The sequence below is a fragment of the Nesoenas mayeri genome (genome assembly GCF_963082525.1).
Source record: "Nesoenas mayeri genome assembly, chromosome: 8".
NCBI classification, from domain to species: Eukaryota; Metazoa; Chordata; class Aves; order Columbiformes; family Columbidae; genus Nesoenas; species Nesoenas mayeri.
The window spans coordinates 16,124,989-16,151,723 of NC_137554.1; the positions used below are offsets into that span (position 1 = coordinate 16,124,989).

Here is a 26,735-nt window from a genome sequence, read left to right on the forward strand (position 1 = left end):
CATGAGGAGATGCAACATTTTCTCCAAAACCTTGTAGAGGCAGGGTAGGGAGAACGGTAGTTTGACACCATAGGAAGGTAAGCTGAGACAGAGATACAAAAGAACATAATTTTTAAAAAACACCGTAGAAGACACAAGAGGACAGATGACCTGATGTACAAAAGGACAGGTTAAGGATGAGCATATCTTCCCCTTTTTTGCAAAAATAAAACATGTGACATTAAGTTAGAAATATCCAAAACTTAAGAGTTCTGTTGTTTACTTTTCTCATCTCTAAATCATACAAATCAACACTTGAAAGTCATATGTTTACATTACAGACATAAAGTATTTATAGTGTTTTTCTCTAGGACAGTAGAAACGTAAATGTATCTTCCAACAACAGTAAAGGCCAGGTTAGACCTCTCACTAGCCAAACCCCTCCACCATCCTTTTCATGCTTGGAGTATTTTTAATATTTTATCCCTGTTATACTGATCACACTGTTATACACTGATCACACAAAATGCTAAACTGGAATAGTGGCACTAGCAGACATAACTACACATGACTGCACACACTATTCCTAAACATTACTTACACACACGCAAAAAAAAAAAAAAAAAAAAAGAGAGAGAAAAGAAAAACTGAACACTCTCCAGGAAATCATAAAACTCAGTGCCATACTATTAGGAATATAATAAGCAAGTCTTTAATAATCAGTACCCAATTATGGACAGGAAGGTATATAATATTAAACAAAAGTTGTGCTTAAAATGCCATTTTTTTCAAACTTTAGATCAGTGCCAAGGCTACAGTTGCTTGTCAAAAAGCATGAAAGGTTCCCTAGACAGTTCTGCTCGTATAAGGAACTGAAAATGTCCAAATTGCACAAGCAGCACAGTCCTGTCACTCAGTTCCTTTTGTCCAAAAGTCTGAGAGACTCACCAAAGCAAGTGCAGGGAGAGAGTTTTTGCAGCCACTTCCTGCCTGCAGCTGGTGGTATTGATTCTGTGAGTATCTTCCACCCTCACCACACTTTGGGGGCTTTAGGGCTGGGTTTGAGTTTTGGTTTTTATTTTTAAACTGTTGCTTGAAGAATTACAACCTTACTTCAAGCACTGCTGTGATATAAACAGCACTTAAGCACTACAGCTAATAGCATGAGTGCAGACCGCCTTCAAGCATACTATCCTTGTGAAAGATGGAGAATAGGATTTTGTCCTTTCTGGTCCATTTATTACATTTGAGGTTTTGCATGGAGGGCAAAGGAATATAAAAGGATATGCCTAGGACTGTACTGCAAAACCTAGCTGCTACTAAATTTTAAGGAACATTTAATGAAGAACTGTTGTTTTTACATAACTGAGGACCTGGTGCCTGACCCCAGCAGAGGGGAAGGACCAAGAGACATCAGACTATGAATTCTTAATGTAATACATAGTAATATGTACTGACACCTGTATAAATACCGATACCTGTATTGATAAGTTAATTTAGGGGGAAGTGTAGTCAAAGTACCAGGAATCCATATCTTAAATAGATTGATAAGGGGAAGGGTATTGTGTGTGTCGAGATAGTCTGTAAACCCTGAAGTACCCAACCAATGGGGAACAGAGGAAGGAAATTGCAGCCAGGATTTTGGGGAGATATAAGCAGGGGCTTTTTGCCCTATTAGGTGTGCCTACTTTTAGGTAGAACACATACTTTGCCGAGAGCTCCTGCCTGGGCCTATTATATTTGCAAAATAATGGTTTCCTACAAAATTATTCCAGTTCCATTTGTAACAAACTTTATAAGGATAACCTGCACTTACAAACATCATCTTCAAACTGTATACAGCTTTGATCAAGTGCTCGCTTTCAATGCTTTGTGAACAGTCTTACTGATGATACTGCAATTTTTATATGGGTCATAACAGTAAACAATCAAGGAAAAAATAGCTTTTTCCTGCATTTTAAACAGTACATCCTAATATAATCTATTTTTTTCCTAAATGTAAGCATCCAATTTAAAATCCTTAGTGAACTAAAATGAGCTTATCAAAGGTGTTCAGACTTTGAACAGAATTCTTTTTTAAATAAGAATGGACATAAATCAATGGTGTGTGTGTTTTGAAGTTACATTTCTTTTGTCACTGTCCTTTAACAGACTTCAAAAGACTATTTTTACACATTTGAAAGGAACAAGCAAATTCTCTAAACTGCGACCACCAGTTTCCACACTATACATTTGGATGCTCTTGACCTTGGATATTTAAAATTATCATACAAATGTTTTAGGAGTGCTTTCGTATTCATTATTGATTGCACCTCAAGTATTGTTTCAGGTATGCATCCTGGAGTCTAAGTGACATGTGGTTTCTTCATTCCCACTGTATTATTTCATTTTAATATTTAAACTGATGCCTCCTTGTCAATTTTGATATTAACAAGCAGGATATTCAGAGGAGACTGTGCAATGAAGCTTTTCTTCCTCTCTTCTGCTAAAAGCAGAGGAAGATCTTATTCTTCCTGTCTTGAGTGAACCAGTCACTACCACACTTCTCCCTTTTCTGAATTTACTATAACCATTGACTACAAATTGAACTAGAGTGTGGCTATGCCGAATGGTACTAAGTCACACTTGAGTGACAATCTGAATTTATTACAGTGCATAATTACTGAAGATAAGGATATATGTTAGAGGTAAACACACACTGCCATGTCCTCTTATTCTCTGTGAGAAAGAACACCTCCCCTGCTACCATAGGCAGTGCAAGGGAAGTGAGCTGTTCTCTTTGATGCAATTACCCTCCAACTCGGTCACAGAGGCTTAAGAAAGCCCAAGGCTGTCTTGCAAGGCTCACACTCTAAAGATCACTCTTTTGTACCAGGAGAGACAAGGGACTGACTGGATCAGTCCATTGGACAGGCACTGCACTTACCTTCGACACTACAAAAAGATACACAGAACAGAACTCATTTTAACTATCTTCTACTGTTATTTTAAAAATCATATTTGATACAAGATAAACAGAAAAAAAAAATTCTTGAGAAGACATCCTGCAATGGGAGCAGCAACACTATCAACTTCTACTATGGAAACCTGATAAAAGGAGTGGTTTGGTTTTCTCCCTAATTGTCTGTTCTTTTAGATTAAATATATATATATATAACTATTCTTTCTTTAGAAAAAAAAAAAAAAAATCTCATTATGTTTGTACCTAATTATCCTTGAGGTAGATCCTTATACTGAAAATTACAAAACAAATGAGAGAAACTAACTGCTAAATTTATTTGCTACTGCTTAATTATTCTCTTGCTTTGTTCACTTAAACAAGCAGCAGCTTGCAGGTTGTATTATCTTCGTATATATCTTACCGCTCAAAAAGAATTCTGTATTTCCAAAATGCCACTGCAGAACTGTACAATCAAGGGAAGGTGGGATTCCTCTCTATTTTCTTTTTTTTTTAAATGTTTTTAATATATTTATACTTAACAGTGATAACCTACAAAATACAACTACTGTGCTAGTCAGTGTTTGTCTGATATCATATCCTCCTTTGTACTGATGCTGTCCTCATGCTGCCTATGACAAAATTAAGCCAGCCAGACCTCAGAGAGCTTACCATCTACAAGATCAGTTAGAAGACCAAGGAGACAAAAAATACACTAAAGGGTAGTTCATTTAAAATTACTTCTTTTTTGAATTTTCGTTTTTATCTAAAATACATCTATCTAGGTCAATGTTTCTTCCCAAGCCAGCCACCTATTAACATTGTAAAACAATGTACAAAGGTATTGAATACAAGCAAACCAAAAGTACTTGAACACAGGGATAGTTGCATAAGATCAAAAATTCCTCACCTCTGTACCAGGCATAACATCATATTAAGTGTTACGCCCATATTATTTAAAAAGAGTCAGAATCAGGTCTCATAATGATTCTACATACCTGGTCTGTCCTGTCCCAAGTCCTTCCTCCCCACTTTTAAAGTATTCTTTGTTCTATGACATGATGCCATCCCTAACTAAGGAAAACAATATTTGCTTTAACTCTTCCTGTCATTTTGGGGCATGAGGGGCAGGTGCATTCATGAGTGTTCTAATATTAATACAACTGTGGGATTTCAGTCACTCTATTTCTCCTACAGGAGAAAAAAACAAATAAACAACAACACAACTTTACTATTTTGAAGAATGATTTACTCTTCTGTTGTATCAGTATCTGAAGATGCACAGAGGCCAACATTTCTGATACAATCTAAGAACTGCAGCACCAGACCTAAACTGCAGAGAGGTATCAAATTTCTTTATAATATATCTAACAATGTTAAGTGACTCATATGAGTTGTCCTTCAGACAGAGACTTGTTTTTCAGTTTTCTCTGTCTGGAGATTAAAAAAGATTTTGAGTTCTTTAAGCATGTGATAGTGATCATATTATGTATTTTAGATGTAGATACTATGATTAATAAGAGCAAACCACAGATACCTATCACCAGCCATTTAGTTATATTTAATATTAAGACACCAGCACTATTGACTTCAGAAATTTCTGTCCTCTGCCTTGTGCTCTTCATTCACTTGTTTCTGCCCTGTACTTCAGTTTGCTACTATCTTATCTGTGCTAACCCAACTGTTTGCATAGTCATGTCATAAATTACATCAGAGAATTGACACGCATAGAGAGAGGGACTGATTTTTTAAAACGTTATCCTAAAGGGCAGATCAGCTCCTCTGCTTATTTCCCAGCTCAGCCACACCATCAGATATGCTGGCAAGACAAAGGTAGCAGGGCAAAGGAGAAGCAGTAACTTATGATGATATAATAATACTGCCTCTTGAAATACATAGGACTATACCTCACCTTTACTCTATAAGGTTTATAGGCATTTCCAAATATTTTGTGTGGAATTTGCTTAAAAGCATTTATGAAAGGGCACAGGACTGAACAGATCCCAGAAAGGCAACAGGTTATAAAACTTAATCTACGGACAACTTCAGTCCTAAAAACTTACGACAAAAACACCAGCAGCATAGAAGAGTTCAATGAATCGAGTTGAGCATTTCAGTCCAATACGGTGTGTCCAAACCAAACACAATAGCCAGAGTGTTATTTAGTCCCACTACAGTCAGCCCCAGCAGAGGCCTAACATTGAACTAATCCAAGATCAACTGCGGGCAAGCAAATATACCTAGAAAACACAGCATAAGTAGTGCTGAAAACTATTCTCTGTCCTACACAAGACTAAGCTACCAGAAGAGGCCATGCTTTATGAACATTAGGCTCCCACATCTTTTGCAGGCAACACACAAAAGATATTTTGGGGAGATAAAACTGCGAAAAAATATATTGCGATCAACCAAACTTGTATAAGCACTCTGATTTTATATAACATATAATATGAAAGATAAATCTCGTGTGATACCAATATTCTCCTAGTAGTTTGTCATAGTTATTATAGTCCCAGCAAAAGGCAATATTTGTGGTAAAGAGAGTTAAATTTTCATGGTTCAACTGCCCTTGGCGGGGGGAAGTCATCAAATACCTGAACCTTTCTTTGCAGGCTTCACAGTAAGCACAGGTTTGGAGCAAACTTTTAGAAGTTGTAGTCCATGTCCAGTCACTACATAACTTGAGTTACCTACCTTCTACTCTACCTTCTCTACTTTTTATATCAAACTTCAAATCTAAAGCAGATCAGAGATCAGTTAAAGTGTATGCAAGTTCATGAATGCTAAACAAAGTGACTGAAACAGTCTCAATGCCAAAATTTCAAAGCTGTTAAGCATAGTGCTTGTAATTTTATCCCACAATAACTGTAATGCTCCTTAACATTGTGTCCCCTCAATATATCTCCCTTTTTACTTGCAAGCACTAATTTTACTGCTCTCATATATTTCCAACAGCACAGATATTCCCTTGCTGCACTCACTCATACTAAAAATAGTAGCTTCAGGGATGAGACAGCATCAAAATCAGTGAAATCAAGTAAAGCTTAACAAAGGCAGATGTATGAAATATAATCCTCAGACAACAGTGAAGTTGGAGGGTTTGGAGAGTCAGTTTTACGAAAGTTTTACAAAAAGATGAGAGATGTCAAAAGGAGAAAGACATAAGAAGTTGAAGGAGGGTGAGGCAATGGAGGAAAAGAAGAAATCTCATTCTAGGAAAGTAATGATGTCAGCTTCTGAAGGGGCTTGATGACAAAAACATCACCTCGAAAACTGGGAAACAAGAAAACTGAAACCAAACCTGAAAAGCAAATGAAATATAAAATGAGAACAAAGAAAGTCACAGTTCGCTTAATGTTAATTTGTTCCTAAAAAGATGCTACATGTTTCCCACCAAAAAAAAAGTAATTATAATTTCAATGTATGAATCGTCTTTTTTAGATATATTAACACTGTTAGTTTGTTGCTGTAGCTGAGATACCTACAGCATGCACAGCACACACAATGTGGATTTTGTGAGTATGTGAATCAGTTCAGTAAAAGTTATGGCATTTGTTGCGAAGTTAGATTTAACTTTTGAAAAGTTTTACTGAACTGCTGTTCAAGAATACCACAGTTATTAAAACCACTCTTATACAATACCTTTTTTTTGTATCACTTGTTCTGCAGACTATAGAGAAAAGCTTTTAAGACCTGCATTACAACAAATGCTAACTATTTTACATTAAGATGAGGGTCTAGTTCCCAGTCAAAATTTAGGTCACAAATGTAACAAACAGTCCAGGCCACTGCTGCACAATTTTAATTTTTCAGTGGATCTTTGATTACTGATGCACTTACATTTCCCACTGTCTGTGCCACTTGGAACATGCACCACATGGCCTCCATCTTCAGGAGCCTACTACAACTTACTAACATCCAACAGAGCAGGCAAAGAAAAAGGATTTCTGACAGGATTCACCACCTTGCCAACTCAAGGCTCCTCTGGCTTTCAGAAGCTTCACAGCAAGGGGATTTTTCCCTTAAGAATTTAGTCTGCCAAGTGAACGTGGATCAATTTAAAGCCATCATTAGGTCTAAGGCACTCTCTCAGATGGATTCATATCTACCAGCTGAGAAGCTTTGATACAATGGTACCAAGTCATAACACCTCTTTGAGTATGCTGACCTTGTTTTTAACATTTTACTTAACATAATTAAATAAATTTATAGTTGAACTCCCCTGCATACCCATAGCTGTACACTTGCAAACATGCAAGGAAATGCAAGTTACTTAGATACTATACCCACACAAACAACCAATTTCACTGTGTCTGAGCAAATTGTTTTAAACATGTACACAAAAAGCAGAATGAGAACTAAACACAGGTAAGTTTAGTTGAGTAGATTCATCTACTAGCTACTATCTATTAATGAGTATATTTTTCACTATATTAGGGGACTGGAAAAGTTTTTTAAATCATCTCATGACTTAACAAAGAAAGCATCTCAACTTCTACATGAGCTTACATTATTATTTTTACTTGGCCAAAGCAATACATTCTCTCAAATGCTCATGAAAACAGCTGCCTCTAAACCAGCACCCAGATTCATCTTCACTTCCCATTTCAGGGAAACCACGTGGAAATTACATTTTGGATTTTCTTTCTCAACAGTGTAATGCAATAAAGACTTTCATTCCTCACAGAAAAATATATCTAAGAAAAAAGCTTATGCTCACTCTTACTCACTCTGCTAAATAAGACACATCTTTTCTCTTAGCCATAACTAGGAACATCCAGAATACATTCCCAGTTGGCTTACTTCCACATACTCTATCTCCTGCAACAGTAGGAGCTGAAGACCTGTCTTTTAGCATCAAATATGTGCCCAAATTAAACAAACAAATGCATCAGCATCCAAACCAGCTTCTATACAAACAAGTAAAGATCATTATCTTAGGCACTCCGTTTGTGTCTCCTGAAATAGGCAAATATTTAAAACCATACCAGCCCTGAACAGTAACACAACAACATAAATTTGATAAGACATCCCCATATGCCTTCTGCCCATACACTTGCGAGGGGACAAGTAGCAGCAAGAGTGGCACAGGGAACAGCAGCCCTTGCCGGTGGGAGCTGCCACAGAAGAACACATTTGCACCAACCACACAGGAGAAGAAACACAGGGTCATCTTTTCATCATAACTTGAGGGTCTGAACATCAAGCTGGGGTCTTCTCCATGCAAAGAGAGAATGTAAGTGACTCGAGTCACCACCATGGCCTCACAGCCTGACATGACACCAAACTTTTACACTCACAAAAGTTGGTACATGATTAACAGTCTCTCAGATTTTTTTTTTTTTTTTTTTTCCCCTCTTTATATGCCTTTTCTCCTTGACACACCTCAGACAGCTTGGACTGCCAGCACTAAATGGAGTCTCTGCTTCGGCAAACACAGACATAAGCAGAAATGCACAATAAAAAGCACAAACATACCACAGAGCACACTACACCTCCTTGCCTTGTGCAGTTTGTTCAGCCCAGAGCTGCTCATTGGCAGAAGATTCTCGCTGTTTCTACACAGCATTTTCTCTGGAAAGGTCTTGATCAGCTTCTGGATTTCATAATCCAGGCTTCTGAAAAGTGCTGTCACTCAGGAACTCTTTATTGCCTTATTTTCTGTGATATAAGCCTTATTTTCTGTATTCAAACACCAGTAGTAGTTTTTGCAGCCACATTTGTGAAGTACTGCCTTGATTAGAAATAAAAAGCTAAACCCTCCTCTTGTGTTCAGTGTTGTCTAATTCAGTTTTAAATGAGGAATCAGTTAGTGCATCTGGGAATTTAAAACTGAACTCTGAGAAACTCAGAAACTAAGTAAATCCAGATTTCTGACCTCTTGAGACATCACAGCAGTTCATACATGTATGCGTTGATCAATATTTGTTATAGACACCAATACATAGATGATTGTTCCTAAACACCCCTCCACTGTATAGCAAACTGACTATTTTTGAACATCAACTTTTTTTAAAAAATAAGAGGGGAAACTTGGTTTTAAGAAAAATCTACAATTCAGCATTAAAACATCCTTTCGAGTCGCTGCAAATAAATTAACACATATATTATGACTTGCAAATTTAAAAATTTTTAAATAATTCTATTGAATAATTTTTTGGTCACAGTTTAAGTTCTTTCTTTGCAGCTTCATTTCAAGAGTTCTGTTTTGGTTATTGGGTTTTTTTCAGTTTAGACAGCTGAAATAAAACTTTATCAGAACATCAGTGCTAACAATTCTTTTTCTTTCCAGAGGTTTGCTCGTGTCCGACAACACTGAAGTCTAGTCTCACTGTGCTTTTCAACAAACAAAAATATGCTCTGAATCAGATGCAAGAGGAAACAAACAAAACCACACTTGAAAATTTCTTCTTTACATGATCAAAATGAAGGAAGACAGCCTCATATTCAAGTTCTAACAAATGTATAAGAGAAAAATATGCTGAATTGCAGGATTTCCAATAGAGCTCTAGTTCTCCTCTAGCACTTAGTATTTATCTGGTAGGCAGAAAAATCTGAAGATTTATTAAAATAAGCACAGGAACAACCAGACCAGTCGCCTGGTAAAAAACAAGAGACAAAATGAAACTGTGGAAACAAATCTGAAACGCAGAAACTGAAAAGGCCCAAGAAGCGGTGTATGAAGGGAGATGTACACCAGGCTGCAAAACAATGTGATAAGAAAAGCAAAGGATGAGGGCAAAGAGAGCGATGAAGGACAAACCGTATCTAACCAGGGAAAATGAGAATATTAAAGTGGAATTGGCCATACAGGTTATGTTCTTCAGCTGTAAGGCTAGAGCAAGGCAGAACACAGGCCAACGTGAAAAGCCAAGCGTGGAGGAGGGAACCCGGCAGCTCTGCTGTGGCCCAGAGCCTGCTGCAAGTAGCCAGAGCAGTGTGAGCAGCCTGTCTCTGCTCTTCCATTTCACCACCTTCCTGGCCATACCTCATCCCTCATCTCTCTGCCTTTTCACTTTAATACAGACCAATACAATACCATTGTATCGCTTCAAAACCAATTAATTTTAAGAAATTCCAACAAAGCTAGAAACAGGGAAGGATGAAAACATTTTGTCCCACGAGAGTTCCGTACTTCTGACTTTGTACCATGGGGGAGGCATGTGATGCTACTTGGTGTGATTATTATTTTGTTAACTGTAAGTTTGTAAGTAGCACTTTTTCCTAGCATTTAGGCGACTATGCAAGGCACAGGTGGACTACTCACTTCTACAAGGGAAATAGATGTAAGGAAATATCTAAAAGCTCTACAATTTGAATAGAAATGTTCTCATGCACTCCCATTTAACTCCACATCCAGCATCAGCATGCTTAGCACTGCTGAACTGATGGTTAATCTAATTAATAATACACATAAAGGCAAGATTAAAATCAGTCTGGTTGTGGCTCTGACAGATTGCAAATTTATGCCACCCACCTGTGGGTGGCAAGTCTCCATCAAAAAAAAAAAAAAAAAGTCTATGTCAATTACTCTGTAAAGTTCAAAATCAAAGTGCACATTATGCTTAAGTTCCTAGGATTTTATCTCTTTCATCAAGTTTTGGATGGTATTATCTAATGCTTGCTAGATATAGGAAAATGACTTTGTCTTTCCTACATTCTGAAAAAAAAAATGAATTCACATTCCATTTTGTTTATTTTTATAAGGAAAATGTCTGTAAAAAGTAGGACAACATTGGGATTTATTTAAAATCAGATGTGTGGTCTAGAATCCACTTTTTCAAAAACAAAGCACATGCTAAAGTGTGTTTAAAAATATTAATATTAATAAAAAATATTTATCCTAATTTAAAGCAACCTTATACTAATTTGGCCAGGAAAAACCTGTTTGTTTTCTAATTAAGGTACAATCATGCTTCAAACAAACATTTTTTTGCCACAAAATCCCCAACTGAGAAAAACCATTTTATATCTAGTCTACATCCAGCCTCCAAGTTAGCATATACAAAAATGTAGACCTCACCATTTCGAAGATAGTCTGACGACATTTCTAATCAGGTGGTTTCAGAACTTTCATTAACTTCACTGAGCTAATACTTCAAGACTCATAATGAAGCTTGTTTCCAACGCCTAGATTATTGCCCACAGATTATACAGATTATCCACTACATCAGGTACTCAGGTTGTCTAACCTTTCTTTTAGCTAGCTGAAAAACTCTCAAGAGAGGTCCTCCTCCTCCCCAAATCAAAATAAGGGCCAGAATCTCAAAACAAATCTAGAACTATGTCAGCTCAACACTATTTAGTATACCAGAATAAGTTGTAAGAGAGGCTGCCATATACACAAGTGCTGAAATCTCAAAATATGTGTGTGTATGTGTGTGTATATATATATAGTGCTTTTTAAATAAACTGGTGGTGATCAATATGTAAGATAAACTCGTAAGAAACTACAACAGCCAAGTAAATATCTTACATGTGAAAGAAAGTCACCTCAAGACAAACATGTGCAGTGGTTACTGGCTAGCCCTTTGTTTCATCTATGAAATTTCCTATTCATTACCTATAAGTATTTAAAGGAAAAATTGCAAGGTTTTTTTTCCAAAAAAAAAAAAAAAAAAAGAGTGTCAATCCTTGTTCCACTGTTTTTGAAGGGACAGCTTTTGAAGACAAGTATACATTGTATGGGATCATTACACCACATGCAAACTACACCTTCTTATCAAGACTCTGATAGCGATAATATTAAGACAACAACTAGAGCCAACTGTTTGGACAGTGGCATTGTTTCCTTTCCTAATGCCGTGTTTCATTTTACTTTGCAAATCTTCTGTGACGTGCTGAGTGATGTCACCTCCTAGTCATCTCTGCAAGCCCCGAAGCAGCTCCCAAGGTATATTTAGGCCCGTCGTCAGTGGCCTTACACACAGCTATTGCTATGCCTCATACACCTCAGGAAGATTATTCTCTTTTTGCCTAGCACCGGGGGAGGAAAAAGCTACATAGTGAAATGAACTGCATCTCTGCTTGACACTTTACACTGAACTGTGAGTTTTGGACAACATCTTACCCCAGTGAAGACTGAATGGGAAACAGTGAAAAACTCCCCATCCCACCAGTGACCTACATTCAATTTGTTGCTCTATTGTCCTGCAAAGGCACCGGCAATAAATCCTCTCTCAAGTCATTTATGTATTTCGGTAAAAACTGGATTATATAGTGCACTGAATTACTCAGTATCAATTAGCCACTACAGGAAACGCACATCATGCTCTTGCACAATGTCACTGATATATTTTTGCTCAAATCAGTTCTACTTTAGAAACACTTTAAACCTTTCAGCCTCTTAAATTTGGGAATAAAACGAAAAGTTTCATTTGGGGAACAAAATATATTTATGAGAACTAGCCATCAACTGGTTTTCTTAAGTAATTCTGCCAAGTGTCCCTTACATATTCACAGAACAAAATGGTTTTCAGTTGAAGATATATTCAGACCTATACACAACTCAAATTCAGAAATTTTGTTTTATTAAGGTTAAAACTTGCATATAAAATATGGTCAAAATAGCACCTTTCAAAAATTCAAATAATTTAGTTTTGTTAGATTCTTCAGCATCACACTGCATTGTGCAGTGTACCTATGTTGCTACTTCATACCAAAGGCTCTTTACAGGCAGGTCTTGAGACCTATGCTGGCCTATTACAGTTCTCAACTGTAACTGGGTGAAATCTAAGGAGTTATTTACTTGTAGAGGTTAGCAGTATCTTAAGCGTGTAATTTAATTTCATTTTTTTAATAGCTTTGTTTGACAATACTTTTAATTTCTTCTGTAAAATTACTTTCTACTTAGCAATTGTCATTGTTTACAGCTGGTTTTAAACAGGTTCTCCAGTTTATCAGGTAATACATTCATCATAAAATTTACACAGAATTATTATTTAATGGTTATTTTGGAAATTAAATCCTCAGTTTTCAAGCACCAACATTTCACCTCTGAAATCTCATGAAAAAAGCCATGAAAATGCAAATTATCTGTTTAATAGAACTTTTTCCAAATAAATCTCATCTCACGCTTCACAGTTAAAACCATTTAAGATTCAAAACCTAGGATCCGGCATTTCTGCTGCAACATGTTTTGACAAAATGAAAAAGCCATCTCCGTAAACAAAACTAGGATTTGCACAAAAAGATGCATTCATTTTCCCAGAAATAGTCTTTATGATCTCGATCACCTCAAAAACAATATAAGCTTTTCAGATTTATAGACAACTATGTTAGAAAAATAAGACAGAAGGGTGTATTTCATTACCAAACTATTTCAACTACCCATCCTTTCCAAAAGCATGCAGACGCTGTGCATCTGACATTTATTCATAACACAATTACCATGTCAGAAAGAAAAACAGTAGGAACACAATTCTTTATTAGCAAACACCTCTAGCTCTGTCACCAACAGGTTAAGTAAAAGCCCTCTAACACATTTTGTAAACACTTCTTATTAACTCATACCTATTTCCTTTTCACAAAATACTCAAATATTTCCTGCTGCAAACCATTCACTACAGATTTCACTTTCTATTGAAATTGGACAGAAAAAGCAATGAATGAAATTACAGTCAATCTAACTACCAGAGCATTCTTCAGGCTAAGCTACCCCAAATTTTTAACACTTACAGAGAAACGAGCAGCAACTACTGTCTTTGAGAATGCATTATTGTTCGGGACTTTTCACTTGAGTACACTTCTGCTTTACAAAGGAGAACTACCAACTATCACCAGCTGGCAGGTGCTCTCCCCCTTGCCTGGACAAAGAGGGGGGACTCTACATACTGAGCAGAAAAATCACGGTCTGGCTCTCCACCAGCACAATTGCAGGTCTGGCCCCACAACACCATCAGCGGCTGGTCTTAGAGAATGCCTACACATGCTCAACTAATACTTCATAGGAAGTCCCAAAACTGAGATGGTTTAAGCCGCCATCTGGGTAGCCTGCAATTCGTGCCTCTCAGGTAGAATTCAACAGCGGCCCACACATCTCTCTGAGGTTTAGCACAGACACCCTTCAATGATGTTTAAAACTTATGAGAGAGATAGACAGAGAGATAGGCTAACCGACATCTTTAGGTAAAAGAGAAATTTAGCCATTTCAAATCATTCCAAGTAAAAAAAAAAAAGAAAAAAAAAAAAAGAGTAAATACGCTTTCTCTAACTTTTTTATATTGGAATAGAGCAAAGAAAGTCACCAAATGTATTATTTTAAAACTGTGAATAGATATTTTATCAAGTTAATTGAATTGCTATTGCTGTTTTCATTATTAATACATATAACAAAAAGACATTTGGCAAGCAACATAGGGACTGTTAACTATTTCAGGTTGCTCACTTCTTCGTAGTCTTTTTGTTTGTTTCTGCTTCTTTCCTCCTAATCTTTGGTTTTTAACAAGATGCAGTCAGCTAAAAAGTAAGCTAGAAGAAACAATAAGAAAAGCAGATAATAGTGCAAAAAATGCTTTCTAGGTAATTCATAGAGTTGCTTGTGTCAGTCTCCTGCTCAGACTGAATATTAGGAAGAGCAAAGTTTATCAGTATCATAATAGTTAAGCTAAGTTTGTTGTAGCCCACACTCTTCAAGGATAGACCAGTAAGAAAGCAAATGTTTTCATATATAGATCCTACACAAAATCATTTTCCACTTTTAAACAGTGTGCCCAGTTTAGTATTATTTTTGAACAAGCACCTTACTGTATCTTGAATATAACACTATATGCCTTATTTCAAGAGATACTTCATTTTTTTTTTAAATTCAAATATCATCTCAGATTCTCTTTTATAGACTTTATTAAAATCTCATGTAGACAATTAGAACTGAAATATGTCAAATGGGTTGATTCAGATCCAAAACTAGAAAATACAGAGCAGAAGAGGTTTGGATGAGTAAAACCAGGAAGGAGAATAAAGGCCCAACAAACATCAGAAGTGATACACAAAATATTAAAGAGCTGAATTAATACTTTTACAGCAATCACAACACCAAACAAAACATGAAGATACGTTCCTTAAATCCAAAGGAACATGATGGCATATACATTTTTAACCAAGAAAAATAGACCAGTTTTTGCATGCTAGTTAATTTGAGATGCCTGAGGGATGGGATGCCATCCAGAGGGACTGGGACAAGCTTGAGAAGTGGACCATGTGAACATCATAAGCTTCAACAAGACCACGTGCAAGGTCTTGCACATGGGTCAGGGCAAGCCATGGTATCAATACAGGCTGGGCAGAAAAAGGATTGAGAGCAGCCCTGCAGAAAAGGACTTGAGCGTTCTGGTGGATAAAAAGCTGGACATGACCCAGTAAAATGCACTTGCAGTCTAGAAGGTCAGTCGTATCCTGGGCTACATCTAAAGAAGTGTGGTCAGCAGGTCAAGGGAGATGATTCTGCCCCTCTACTCCACTCTTGTGAGACCCCACCTGCATCCAGCTCTGAGGCCCCCAACATAAGAGGGACACAGACCTGTTGAAGAGAGTTCAGAGGAGACCACAAAAAATGATCAGAGGGATGAAGCACTTCTCCTATGAAGACAGGCTTAGAGAGTTGGGGTTGTTCAGTCTGGAGAACAGAAGGCTCCAGGGGAGACCTTATTGCAGCCTTTTAGTGGTTAAAGGGGGCCTATAAGAAAATGAGGACAGACTTTTTAGCAGGGCCTGTTGTGATAGGACAAGGAGTAATGGTTTTAAACTAAAAATGAGTAGATTTGGACTAGGTATACGGAAAAAAAAATTACGGTGAGGGTGGTGAAACACTGGAACAGGTTCCCCAGAGAGGTGGTAGATGCCCCATCCCAGGAAATATTCCAGGACAGGATGAACAGGGCTCTGAGCAAACTGATCTAGTTGAAGATGCCCCTGCTCATTGCAGGGGGGCTGAACAAGATGAGGTTCCAGCCCAAACTATTCTATGATTCTATAGTGCATCAACATCAAGCACTTTGTACAGCCTGCTGTCCCAAACTACCTAAAAATCTGGAGATATTGTACTATTTCAATACAACAGACAAAAACTTAGGCTGTCCTTGACCTGCCTATATGTAAATATGATAACCAAAGCTACTGTTTCACTTCATCTCTTACCACCATTTAGTAGTGGCTTACTTCTTCAGACACAAGAGTAGCCAAGTTTTCAAAACAATCCACCCAACCCAGTAAAACACTATATTTGAGTTGCCATGGCTTAATGAAACATTGGATTTGAATATGACTCAAGCACACAGAAGGTGTAGTCCAAACCACTCAATAAATTCCCTCCCTATAAATATTAATATATATTCTAAACAAAGAAAAGAAAAAAGCAAAGCCTGAACATGACTTGCACAAGTCTTTTCTCATGGTCTAAAAAATGATGTGCAGTCAACCATGTCAGAATGTACCATTATGGAAAATTAGTATATAAATGAAGAACACAGATTTAGATCTGAATTGAAGAGCACCTTAAGAACATACATTCTCATAAAACAAGCCCTAACCTCCATGCAAAGTCCAGTCTGAAACTGCCATGAGGTAAAATCAATTAAAATAGAAAAACATCCAGGTAGTTTGGGTAGCAATAAATTTTAATAGTAAAACATTAATTGTTGGACAGATGTTAATGTAACTTTTCTATAAGCCTTAAAGCTCATAGCTCTGCAGATCAGATCAAGTCTTCCCTACCCAGGCTGTGGGAAATCAGTTAGGAAGATAGAACAAACTGCACAGGGCTAGGAAAAATTAAAGGCTGATATGCAATGGATGGTCTTCCCCAGAGGAGAGAGAGGGGAAAAAAAAAAAAAAGAACAGGACACCACAACAGGAAACACAACAGGCAATCTCCTTCATTACACGATTACACAGTAGTGATATTTTTTACTCAGAATCTAATACCTACAAGCAGATATGGGGAACATCAACAGAATGCAAATGTCCCCCAACTCAGAAGAGACAGAGGATCATTGAGTAAAAATCATAAACCTTTTCGTTCTACAACTGTGTCCTACTTCAGTCTCTGATGTGAATACTTAATTTGCACCATTTATGACAAAAATAGAAGTGTATTTACCTAAAAAAAATTAAGGACCAAGCCTTTGTAAGTTCAGTGGAAAAAACAATCTTGCATCTGAACAAGATGTGAAATTCAAACACAATTCACAACAGGCTATTTTTAGGCTGATGTCAAGCCCATTTCATGTGTTAACTGTAAATTTCAGAATGACCAACAGGCCCAGGTAACTGCAATAGCCATATACTATTTGTTTCTAGAGACATTATAATTTTATGCCTGTGCCATTTGAATCTCAAAATCCCAGAACAGACAGGAGAACAAGCAGAGAACCCAGGCAGCAAGCAGGAGAATCCAGGCCAAAGTGGGAGAGAGATTCTCTTAGAAATTAACTATATTGCAAGCATGAGAGAGCGTGCAACAACTTACACAAATTGTATTTCAGCTGCTCTTTCTCTCCCTCTTACATCTATCTGCAATACTAACCGAAAACTGTCATGCCTTTCCTCTTTGGAAGCCTCCCTCAGAAAAGGGAGAAAAAAAAAACAAACAAAACCCCACATTTCCTACCCTTCTTGGTGGGTGAACTACCATAGAAAAAGAGATGTACAGAAATCCCTTCAAAGTTCCTAAGGACTTCATCTGCACGTCATTCATTTATTGCCTTCTGGTTTTATTTATAGTTTATATTTGTGTTACTTTGACCAATATTCACAAATTCAGGAAGTTTTGGGTTTAGTAGTCAGTTTCACCATTAACTTTCAGTTACTGAAATGCTTGCATTGCAAGTACTGCAAGAAATTAATTCCCTGTCTAAAAATAAGATTTAAAAACCTTTTTATATACAAATATGTGAGAAGACCTAAGTCCTAAGCCCTGTTGAATCTGCTCAAGTGCCAACTGTCCTCTTCTTCCACCTCAAAGATAAATGCATGTTACTGGAATTCAATGCTATAAGTTCAGTGCCTCCAGGATACATGAATCAGATACACCTAAAATTTGGACGAGATTATCTTAACAACAGAGAAACATGCTCAGAAACTCAGTTTTATTTTCTCGTATTAGCAGTTTCTCATTAGCCTTGACTTACCAAACCTGGTCACATGTGCTGAAAAACTGAACAGAAGCCTATGCTATATAAGGATTCAAAGTCTTCTGATACTTCCAAAACATCCCAAGCACTCTCTGGATAAGAATTTTTCATTAATGATCAAATACTTGTGAGTATATTCAATGCTTTGTGATGTGGTCAAAACCAAAGATTATCATTACCATTTTCATAAACTGTAAGCAACCATTATAACTTGAAAAGTTATATAACAAACCTTTAAGAAGTTCATGAAGATTCATTTGGACAGACCAGTGAGGTGATAAAGCACTAGTATTCTGTCACAAGAAGATTCAAGACCATAATTCTGAAATATTCAGGCCAAAACATGTAAGCTCATGTAGAAGCTATAAGCTTACACTAATAGTCTTAGATTTATTGAAGTTATACGCCTAGTAATTCGTACAGACTCTTCAGTGATGATTGCTGCAGCAAATTATTACAGGTAAGTACAGTAAATTTATCTAGTGTTTGTAATAATTTCTACTGTCACACCATGGCAATCTATTTCTATAAATTTTCAAGGACTTTTCAAAAATATGGTTGTTGACCTCTGTACTATTATTAATACCACTCATTCTCCAACTCATCACTTTGCCCAAAACTATGATTTATGTTCTTTGTGGCTGGAGGCCATTTTCTGTTGTGATTTAAGGAGGCTACTGAGTGCTTGACCTTTACGTATCTCTATAAAAACAGAAATAATATCTAACAAATATGGTCTTCCATACATGTCAAGCATTTCAGCATTTTTGGAACAAGCTAGTGTTTTCTTGCTCATTTTGTCTAAAGCATTTCTACAGAGAAGGAAGCTGAAACCTGTCCATATCTTCTGTTTCTTCATTCTCCTACTTTCACAAGTACCCCTTGAAAGAGTTCAAGTGTCATTCATCCCAAACCAGTCCACATCACTGACACACTTGAAAGCATCAAAATGCTACTCCTAAATTCAACTGTACAGCTAGTATCTTGTCCAAACCACTAAGCCTTTTTTTTTTTAGTTCTATCACTAGATGATCTCAGAGAATGAAGATACAGAGTTCCATTTTTAATGATAGTTTTGTTTTACCAGTTAATTTCTTTCTCAGTTTTAATATCTTAACAAAACTATGCCATAATCTCTTGCCATGTTCCCCAATATTCTGCAGTTTTAATATGACTTTATTAGTTTAAGTGCTCATATTTTGCTCTAACCTCACTCATTAAAATTCATCAAATAAAACCTGAAACAACTGAGGTTAATTCTCAACTACTTCCGTTTTATTGAAGTTTTCCTAAACATTTTTCTGCCTCTCTCTTCCTCAAAGGATATATAACTTTTTATTGTAACTGTTGCTTTTTCTTGTGTTGATTTTGGTGTATCTCATGCACATCTGCCTGATCTTCCTGGAATCTGTTGCACCTGAGGGAATACTATAACACCAGGATCCTCAACTTCAGCATGACTTTCTGCTGCATCATAGCCCATATTTCCTTTGCACTGACTAAAATGATTGCAAATTACATGACCTTAGTATATGCACTCAATATTTTCACAGCAGTTGCTTGCTTTTAGCTAAACTAGCCTTTTAAGTGTCACTGGAGTGTTAGCTACACTAGACATTATGTTATATGCTTTTAAACAATTAAGCACTTGTTTGATTGGTAGCAGTTGATATTAGATCCTCTTGTTTGTTTGGGTTTTTTTAATTAAGATTGAATATTGCATGTTATTTCTAGACATCTATTGCAGGATCCTTACTGGGAGGTCTATGGCTATGTTCACTTTACATCAGTTATAAAAACCACTCTGTGCTTAGAATATTTTAAAATAGGGTACACTAAGTTATTTTTCTGACAATATCTGGACACCATTTTCCCTTATAGGACGTCAAACACAGGTCAGAGAGCATCCATTGATATAAAAATGGCCGCTGGAATTAATCCTCAGATTCCCATTTCTGCAACACATTAGTTGCAAATTTCCTTCAGAGAATAGGGATAGCAACAATTTGTTGTGGCATACCAACAGAAAAGACAGCTGCTCAAGGGGTGTGCAGGACTCATAGAGCTGAAAGAACAAGTATCAACATTATTTGTTGATTCTGGCACACAGGTAGAAAGGAAGAACGTGACAGCACTGCGCTTGTGAAAAATGACTCCCCAGCATGGAATTTGTAATGAAAACACTGTCTAGCACCCCATGTGCGTGGGAGGGCATTTCATGCTCTGTCAGGAACTTAATGCAGCAACGATGAAATTTAGTGATTGAAAGGTGAGTGGGAATGAGTGAATACTGTAGAATTCAAGGAAAAACAAGTTTTATGCAGTTTTAGAAAGAACTATTTAAGAACCTTCCTATTTCTGTGTAATCTAGACCTCTTTTTTTCAAGCATAGCCTGTCCTATTATACATGAAACATTAGGAAAAACTCATCTTGTAACAGGTGACACCAATATTCATACAGAATGTAAGCATTAAAAACATGCTCATGGAGTTACCTGCTTCCCTGTTCCTTTACCTGTTCTCTTACTATTTACCCTTTTTCTCTAATCACTGCGAGTTCAAAGAGTCTCTTCTAAGCAGAGCACACAGTTTGAGTCAAATTTTCATACATTATGTCAAAGCATCTGAAAACAGCTCATTTACTGCTAGCTATTAAATGCAATTTTCACCATTACATCAAACATTTTGTAACCGGTATTTCACAAGGCTGTTAAAAGTCTTATGACTGTATAGGCAGTGTACAGCTGCAACTTCTACCATGCACAGGGTTTTGCTGCCATTTTCTTTAAAGAGTTTAAAAAAAAAAAAAAAAACCAATTTTTTTTTTAAAGGCACTTTCCATCACCAGTTTTCTCATCTGATTTTTCCCTTCAATCTTATTTCCTTGAGGGCACATTTTTCATCTACAGTTGACACATTTCTCCTGTTCCCCCCACTAGCATGCTTAAATAGTCACTGAAATCTGTCATATTAAGCAGAATATGCCATTGTAAGATGACAAATTAAATGATCTTTATAAATTCAATTGAAGCATTTAAAGGTACCAGATAAAATGCTTGTGGAGTCACCTCAGTTTATTTACATCTCACCACTACTAATTACTTACCAACTTCTGACATCTAAAGACAGCTTCCAGCACATTCAAATGTATCAGACACTGCAGATATTGTACATACTCATTCCATTATCTATTTAGTCAACAGTCTGGAAAACAAAGTGTCCCTAAACCATATTACCCTTTTTGTTCATGCCTGTAAACATTTTAAGATCATTCATATTTTGTGCATGTTTAGGGAGAGTAGTTCAAAGAATTCTTCTAGGAATGGCAGAATTACTTGGTTGCAGTAGCAGGAAAAAATCTGCAGCACTTTTTTTTGGCCTTTTCCATATATACAACTTCAATTCCAGAAGACTAGAGATTTAGGACTATATTGGAGGAGTTATTCATAGGAAAAAAAAATAATGAAGGGGAAAGTTGAGAAGCAAAGAGCAACTTGAAAAATATAAGCTTTCTTATTCTCACTGGTGCTACTGACAATCAGAACTTCCGAAGTAAAAGCTACTTTATCAGATACGCAACTGAAATCCCATGCCACTTTACAGATAGTCTCAGCTAACTGTACAAACAAGAACACTGAAAACCACATAAATAACTCAGCATAAGGCTAGCTATACATTTTAATACACTTGTAATTTTCCCTTCTACTTTCTTAATGGCCTCAAGTTCAGCAACCACTTTAGGAAGCTGACTACATATTCATTTGCATAGGCTAGTACAGTATACAGATCAGCCTAGCTAAACACAGCATATTGCAACCTCCACTTGTGCATGGCAGGGTTCCACACAGGCACGCAATGGAAACAGCTGAACAGCACAGTCATTATGCACCTAAAAGCATGCCCAACACAGCCTACTGCAAGGGCTGCACAGGCTTGTTCAATTTAGCAACTCCACCTCTGCCCAAGCAGCTGTTACCACGCACATATTTACCATCATTAAACAATCTCAAACAGCAGTCTCTCCAATTTGTCACCACATTTTTACCTCGTGGCTTTCCAAGGAAGGCTACAAAGGCCACCAAAGAGGCCAAGGCTAAAGAAACCATTGCTAAAACCAAAATACCAGTGCCAGGAATAATTAGTCTGTTTGTGCTATACTGTGGCAACAAACACAGTGAACAGTTCATGTTTCTGCATCCAATTTTACTTCAGGAAGAGAAACAAAATACTAAATATCATGGATAGAAGACTAATTTTTTTACCAATTATTCTACTTAAATAAAATTGTATTTCAAAATAAATTCTGTTCAAATGACAACTAAAGAGTGCCAAGAAACATATTTGCTAGGTTAAAACCAGCCTTAATTCAGAACTTGTTTACTGGGTATTCAATGATGCAGCAATAATAATTTGCACTACAAAATACGTATTCAAAACTAGACTGTATTAAAAAAAAAAAACAAACAAACAAACAAACCACCAGGCTGGTTATATTTATATTTTCACAAAATGTGAAACTCTCAGCAATTAATTAGAATATACATTTTTAAAATTCTGTGCATTACGTATAAGTGTCAAAGATTTGAAGCAAGTATTAAGGTACTTTTAAAGACCTTAAATAAGACATTGCTAGTGCACAAAAATAATTTCAAAAACAATTGTAATTCCTCTGTTATTTCCACAATCAAAACAAAAACAAATATTTTTAATAAGTAATACACTAAATTTATTAAAAAAGAACATACATTAATGAAAGCTTTGTCTTAAATATGACTCATGAGGACAAAAGATGTTCAGCATAACTAAAGAACAAGTGACATTACCAGGCTTATCTAATTTTATACTGAAAGGACTTAAAATCAAGCAAAAGATTCAGAAAAATGATGAGATGTTTTGGTTAACAGTAATCACTGAACCATTTCAAATAGTCATATTGAAGCCCTGATTCATGATTGGACTCTTAAACCTTCTTTACCTCTATGTCTACTTATAAAAAGAGCAGTGCATAAGAATTAGTAAAATTATGATCTCTTTAAAAAGAAATAATGCTTGAAATATACTATATTTGAACAAATAACTATTTTTGGTGCTACGCTTCAGGTAATTTTTAGACCTTTTCCTGTGAAATTAGGGTAATGATACCCTATAACTCAAAAGCAGAAACCGAAGTTGAACTGAACATATGCTGGCAATGACAGATCAAACAGATACGTAGGAGGTTGTGAGCAGTAGACCGGAAAAAGCTTTTACATGTAAAATAAGTAATCATAGGCTTACAGAATATACTTCAGGCTGTGTAAATGAAGACTAGTCACCTTAACCCACCATAGCTGTGTCTGAGCTTTACAGCAGGTTCAAGAAATAAAACAAAAACCACAAACAAACAAACAAACAAAATTACAAGGACAGATACATGGATGAATTTTGAGCACTTGAGACTAAAGAAACAAGCTCTGTGCTATGTGGCCTTACAACCTATAGGTCTAGGGTTTCTGACTCCAAACTATTTATGTCAAAAGTGATTTCACCAGACAGCAATCACCCACAGTTTGCTATTTTCACACATTTCGTTTACCTTTAAGTCAGCATCTTTTGATCTGTTTGTTTGTTGTTTTTTTTTTTAATTTGCCTAGGCTTTTCACAACTTCAGAACTTTCCTATCAGGGATTTTTCTCTGCCCTTTATTATCCCATCCAATGTAAATCTAATTCTTCTGCTTTATTAATTCTTACCTACTCTTTTTTTAATAATTAATACTCATCCATTAGTCATAACTTCTACACCACATCTACCATGAAAGTCTTCCATACTCAAACAGTAGAACACAGGTGTTACTAGGGATAATTAAAAAGATCCTTACCTTTCCAAAATCTCTCACATCGAACAAATCGAATGCTTCAAAAAGTTCACTTTTCTTCATGCCAAATATTTCACAACATGCCGAAAGAAAAGTCCTTATATTCTTCAAGCAAAGAAACTAGAGGAAAGAAAACAAAAATATTAAGCTTTAAGAGTATCCATTAGCAACCTGTGTGCTCCGTTTGGTCAGAAGTACATTACAAAATTCACCAATATAATTATTTCTAGGTCAGCACTTCCACTATGCTGCAGTCTTCCACTGGTTCTAATTCAGCCATGAAAGTTTCCTGCAGACTCAAAAGCACTAGCCAAATTCTAAGTAGACACTTTGTGAACAGAATCTATTTTCTCTCTTTTTACATAAACAAAGCAGAATGACAATATGCTACTAGATACAAATTAGTCAGACTTGCTTTTCTGTTCTCTACAGGCAGCGTAGAATAAAGCAAACAAAGTTACCTTAATAAAGTTATATGAATATGAGAAAGTATACATCAAGTGTTTTCAGCTGTTAAAAGTCTACTTTGAATGTTTAATAAACACATGTGTACCATCTTAACACCCTGAAGACATTATGAATACATATCCTCCATCTGGAACACAGGAGTGGATGAAATTTTAAACTGAGAAGACACAATTTAGGTAGTAGATATTTAAGATACTCAAACCACCCTGATTTCTGTACTGGATTAAAGGCTTTTTCCCTTGAAGTTATCTACATGTATTGATGATCATCTGAATCTGGAAAAACATAAAGCTTCTGCCACAGTGCTCTCCTTACAAGGCTTTTAATGCATTTTCCTGTAGGCCATTTTTTTGAAAGACCTTACTAGTGCAAAACATAACTATCAATAGCATTGCAGTAACTACAGAGGGATACCTAAAAAGTGCAATAGTCATTCTTGATAATGATTACCACCATAAGGTACTAACTAGTACCTGATGAGGACATTAGCTCCATAAAGATGATCCATTATGCAGTATAGTTCAAAAGCAAATATGATACCTATAAGCAACAGTATTTCAAATGACACAGCACTATGGCTTGCAATATGCCTTTTAAAAGTACTGATACAGCAACTCAGTATCAAACTGAGCTCCTAGAGTTCTCCATGTTACAGTGGATTCATAGCAATGAGGATCATTTACATTAGGACAGATTAAAGAATGGCTATATATTACAACTTAATGTTGTTTATTAAAGCAGTGTTTCTGATATTAATACAGACTGTCACAGCCATACCTTTCCTGAGTGCAAAGTAACAAATACCTTAAACTGTCACTCGAAGTACATCTCTGCTTTACCTTCAGCATGAGACAGCAAAATACCAATTCAACAGGGAGCCCTACATCATACACTACACAGAGCTAACCAGCCAGACACAGAAAAAGCAGAGCGCCTGATCAGATTTATAGCAAGATTACACATATGAAAGCACTGATTCAACAAGAGAAGCTTCAGAAATAAACAAGTCTAGTAATGGTTCTGGACATCAAGACAACAACTGACAAACTCAATGTGAAGCATTACAAAAGCAGTCCCTGCACCAGTCAAAGGTTCCAGAAAGGCATCTGTGACTGTGAACTGTCACACCAAGTGTAAGGGGCCACAGAGGTACTCAGTGGAGCTGTAGCCTCCACTGTTCCATCCACTCCAAATAGAGCCATCAGCACCTGCTTCCAGCTCACATGGGGCAGCTGGTGCAGGCTATGTACTGGCCTGCTTGAAGACAACACTGCATTTATGCCAGACTGCTCTTACACCTAGTGAAATTTTAAAAATGAGGCTAGCTTGCTTAGTCATTACCACCAGCTTCTCTGGTTGTGCAAAGATTATAACTTTCAATTCAAAATTACAAGGTTAGAGGGCTAAGAGATTAAAAACTTATGTGCTTCTTCCACCATGATGCTGGCAGAACGAACTAGAACATGAGCTCATTTGGGAGTCCACAGCTTTAAGAAAAAAGATGGCACACACAAAGTTACTATTGTGTTCTGATTATTTTTTTCCTCATGTTTTTATTTGTTTTTATTAAAAGCCATCAAGGGCCATTAGGTTTGTCAAATGCAGAAGATTCAACTTGAATAGGGAATTTACTTTTTAACATTTAAATGCTGACTGACAACATTTTTCTTTGCTGGAAAACTCAGCTGCCTTTTTAAAAGATAAGCTTTGAGTTTAGATTAGGTAGTGCTGAAGTCTGCCAGTGCAAAGAAAGCTTACAGCTGCATTAAGTTGTGTGCTCACACCTCTAAAGAGAACAAGAAGTTAAGGGAGAGACAGGAGCTGTCATAGGCCAAAAATCAGGCCAAGATATGCTAGAGAGCATTTTAGGGAGTTGCATTCAGCTTCTTAATATAGCTATAAGAATCATTTAATGTATCAGCAGTTATGCGCAAACAAAACATCCTTCCCATTCTGTGAAATTTCTCCAATTATTCTTAACAGGTATATCTTACAATAAAAGATATCTCAAATTTGGAGGGAACTTCATGACCTCAGCCTTTTGTGTTTAAATTATCATTACTATGAATTATATGCAAATGGATGGGGGAGCATATTACAAAAAAATGAAGTTTCCCTTAACCCTCCTGTTTTAAATAAAATGTTGAAGTACCTACACTGTAAGTAATAAATTCAATTCTTTGGAATATTCTAAGAGAGATCAAATCCCCCACTCTCCCCAGTCTGTTTTTTAAATACTCACTAATTCATTGAGTGGTAAATTGCACTTAACATGTATCACATATTAAACAGACTAGACATAATTATAATCTAATATTCAGTAGCCATATGGCAACACAGCAGTTATATTACATTTCTTGTAGGC

General features: G+C 36.5%; 1 protein-coding gene across 1 annotated transcript in view; it reads right to left on the bottom strand.

Moving 5' to 3' along the window:
- VAV3 (vav guanine nucleotide exchange factor 3) overlaps window positions 1–26,735 on the bottom strand; it is a gene marked incomplete at its 5' end in the record, with an annotated part of 160,456 nt that overhangs the window by 107,732 nt on the left and 25,989 nt on the right. The window contains one exon of the mRNA XM_080348607.1: window positions 23,906–24,022. Within this exon, the coding sequence (XP_080204733.1) occupies window positions 23,906–24,022 (117 nt within the window). The remainder of the gene's footprint in view (window positions 1–23,905; window positions 24,023–26,735) is intronic.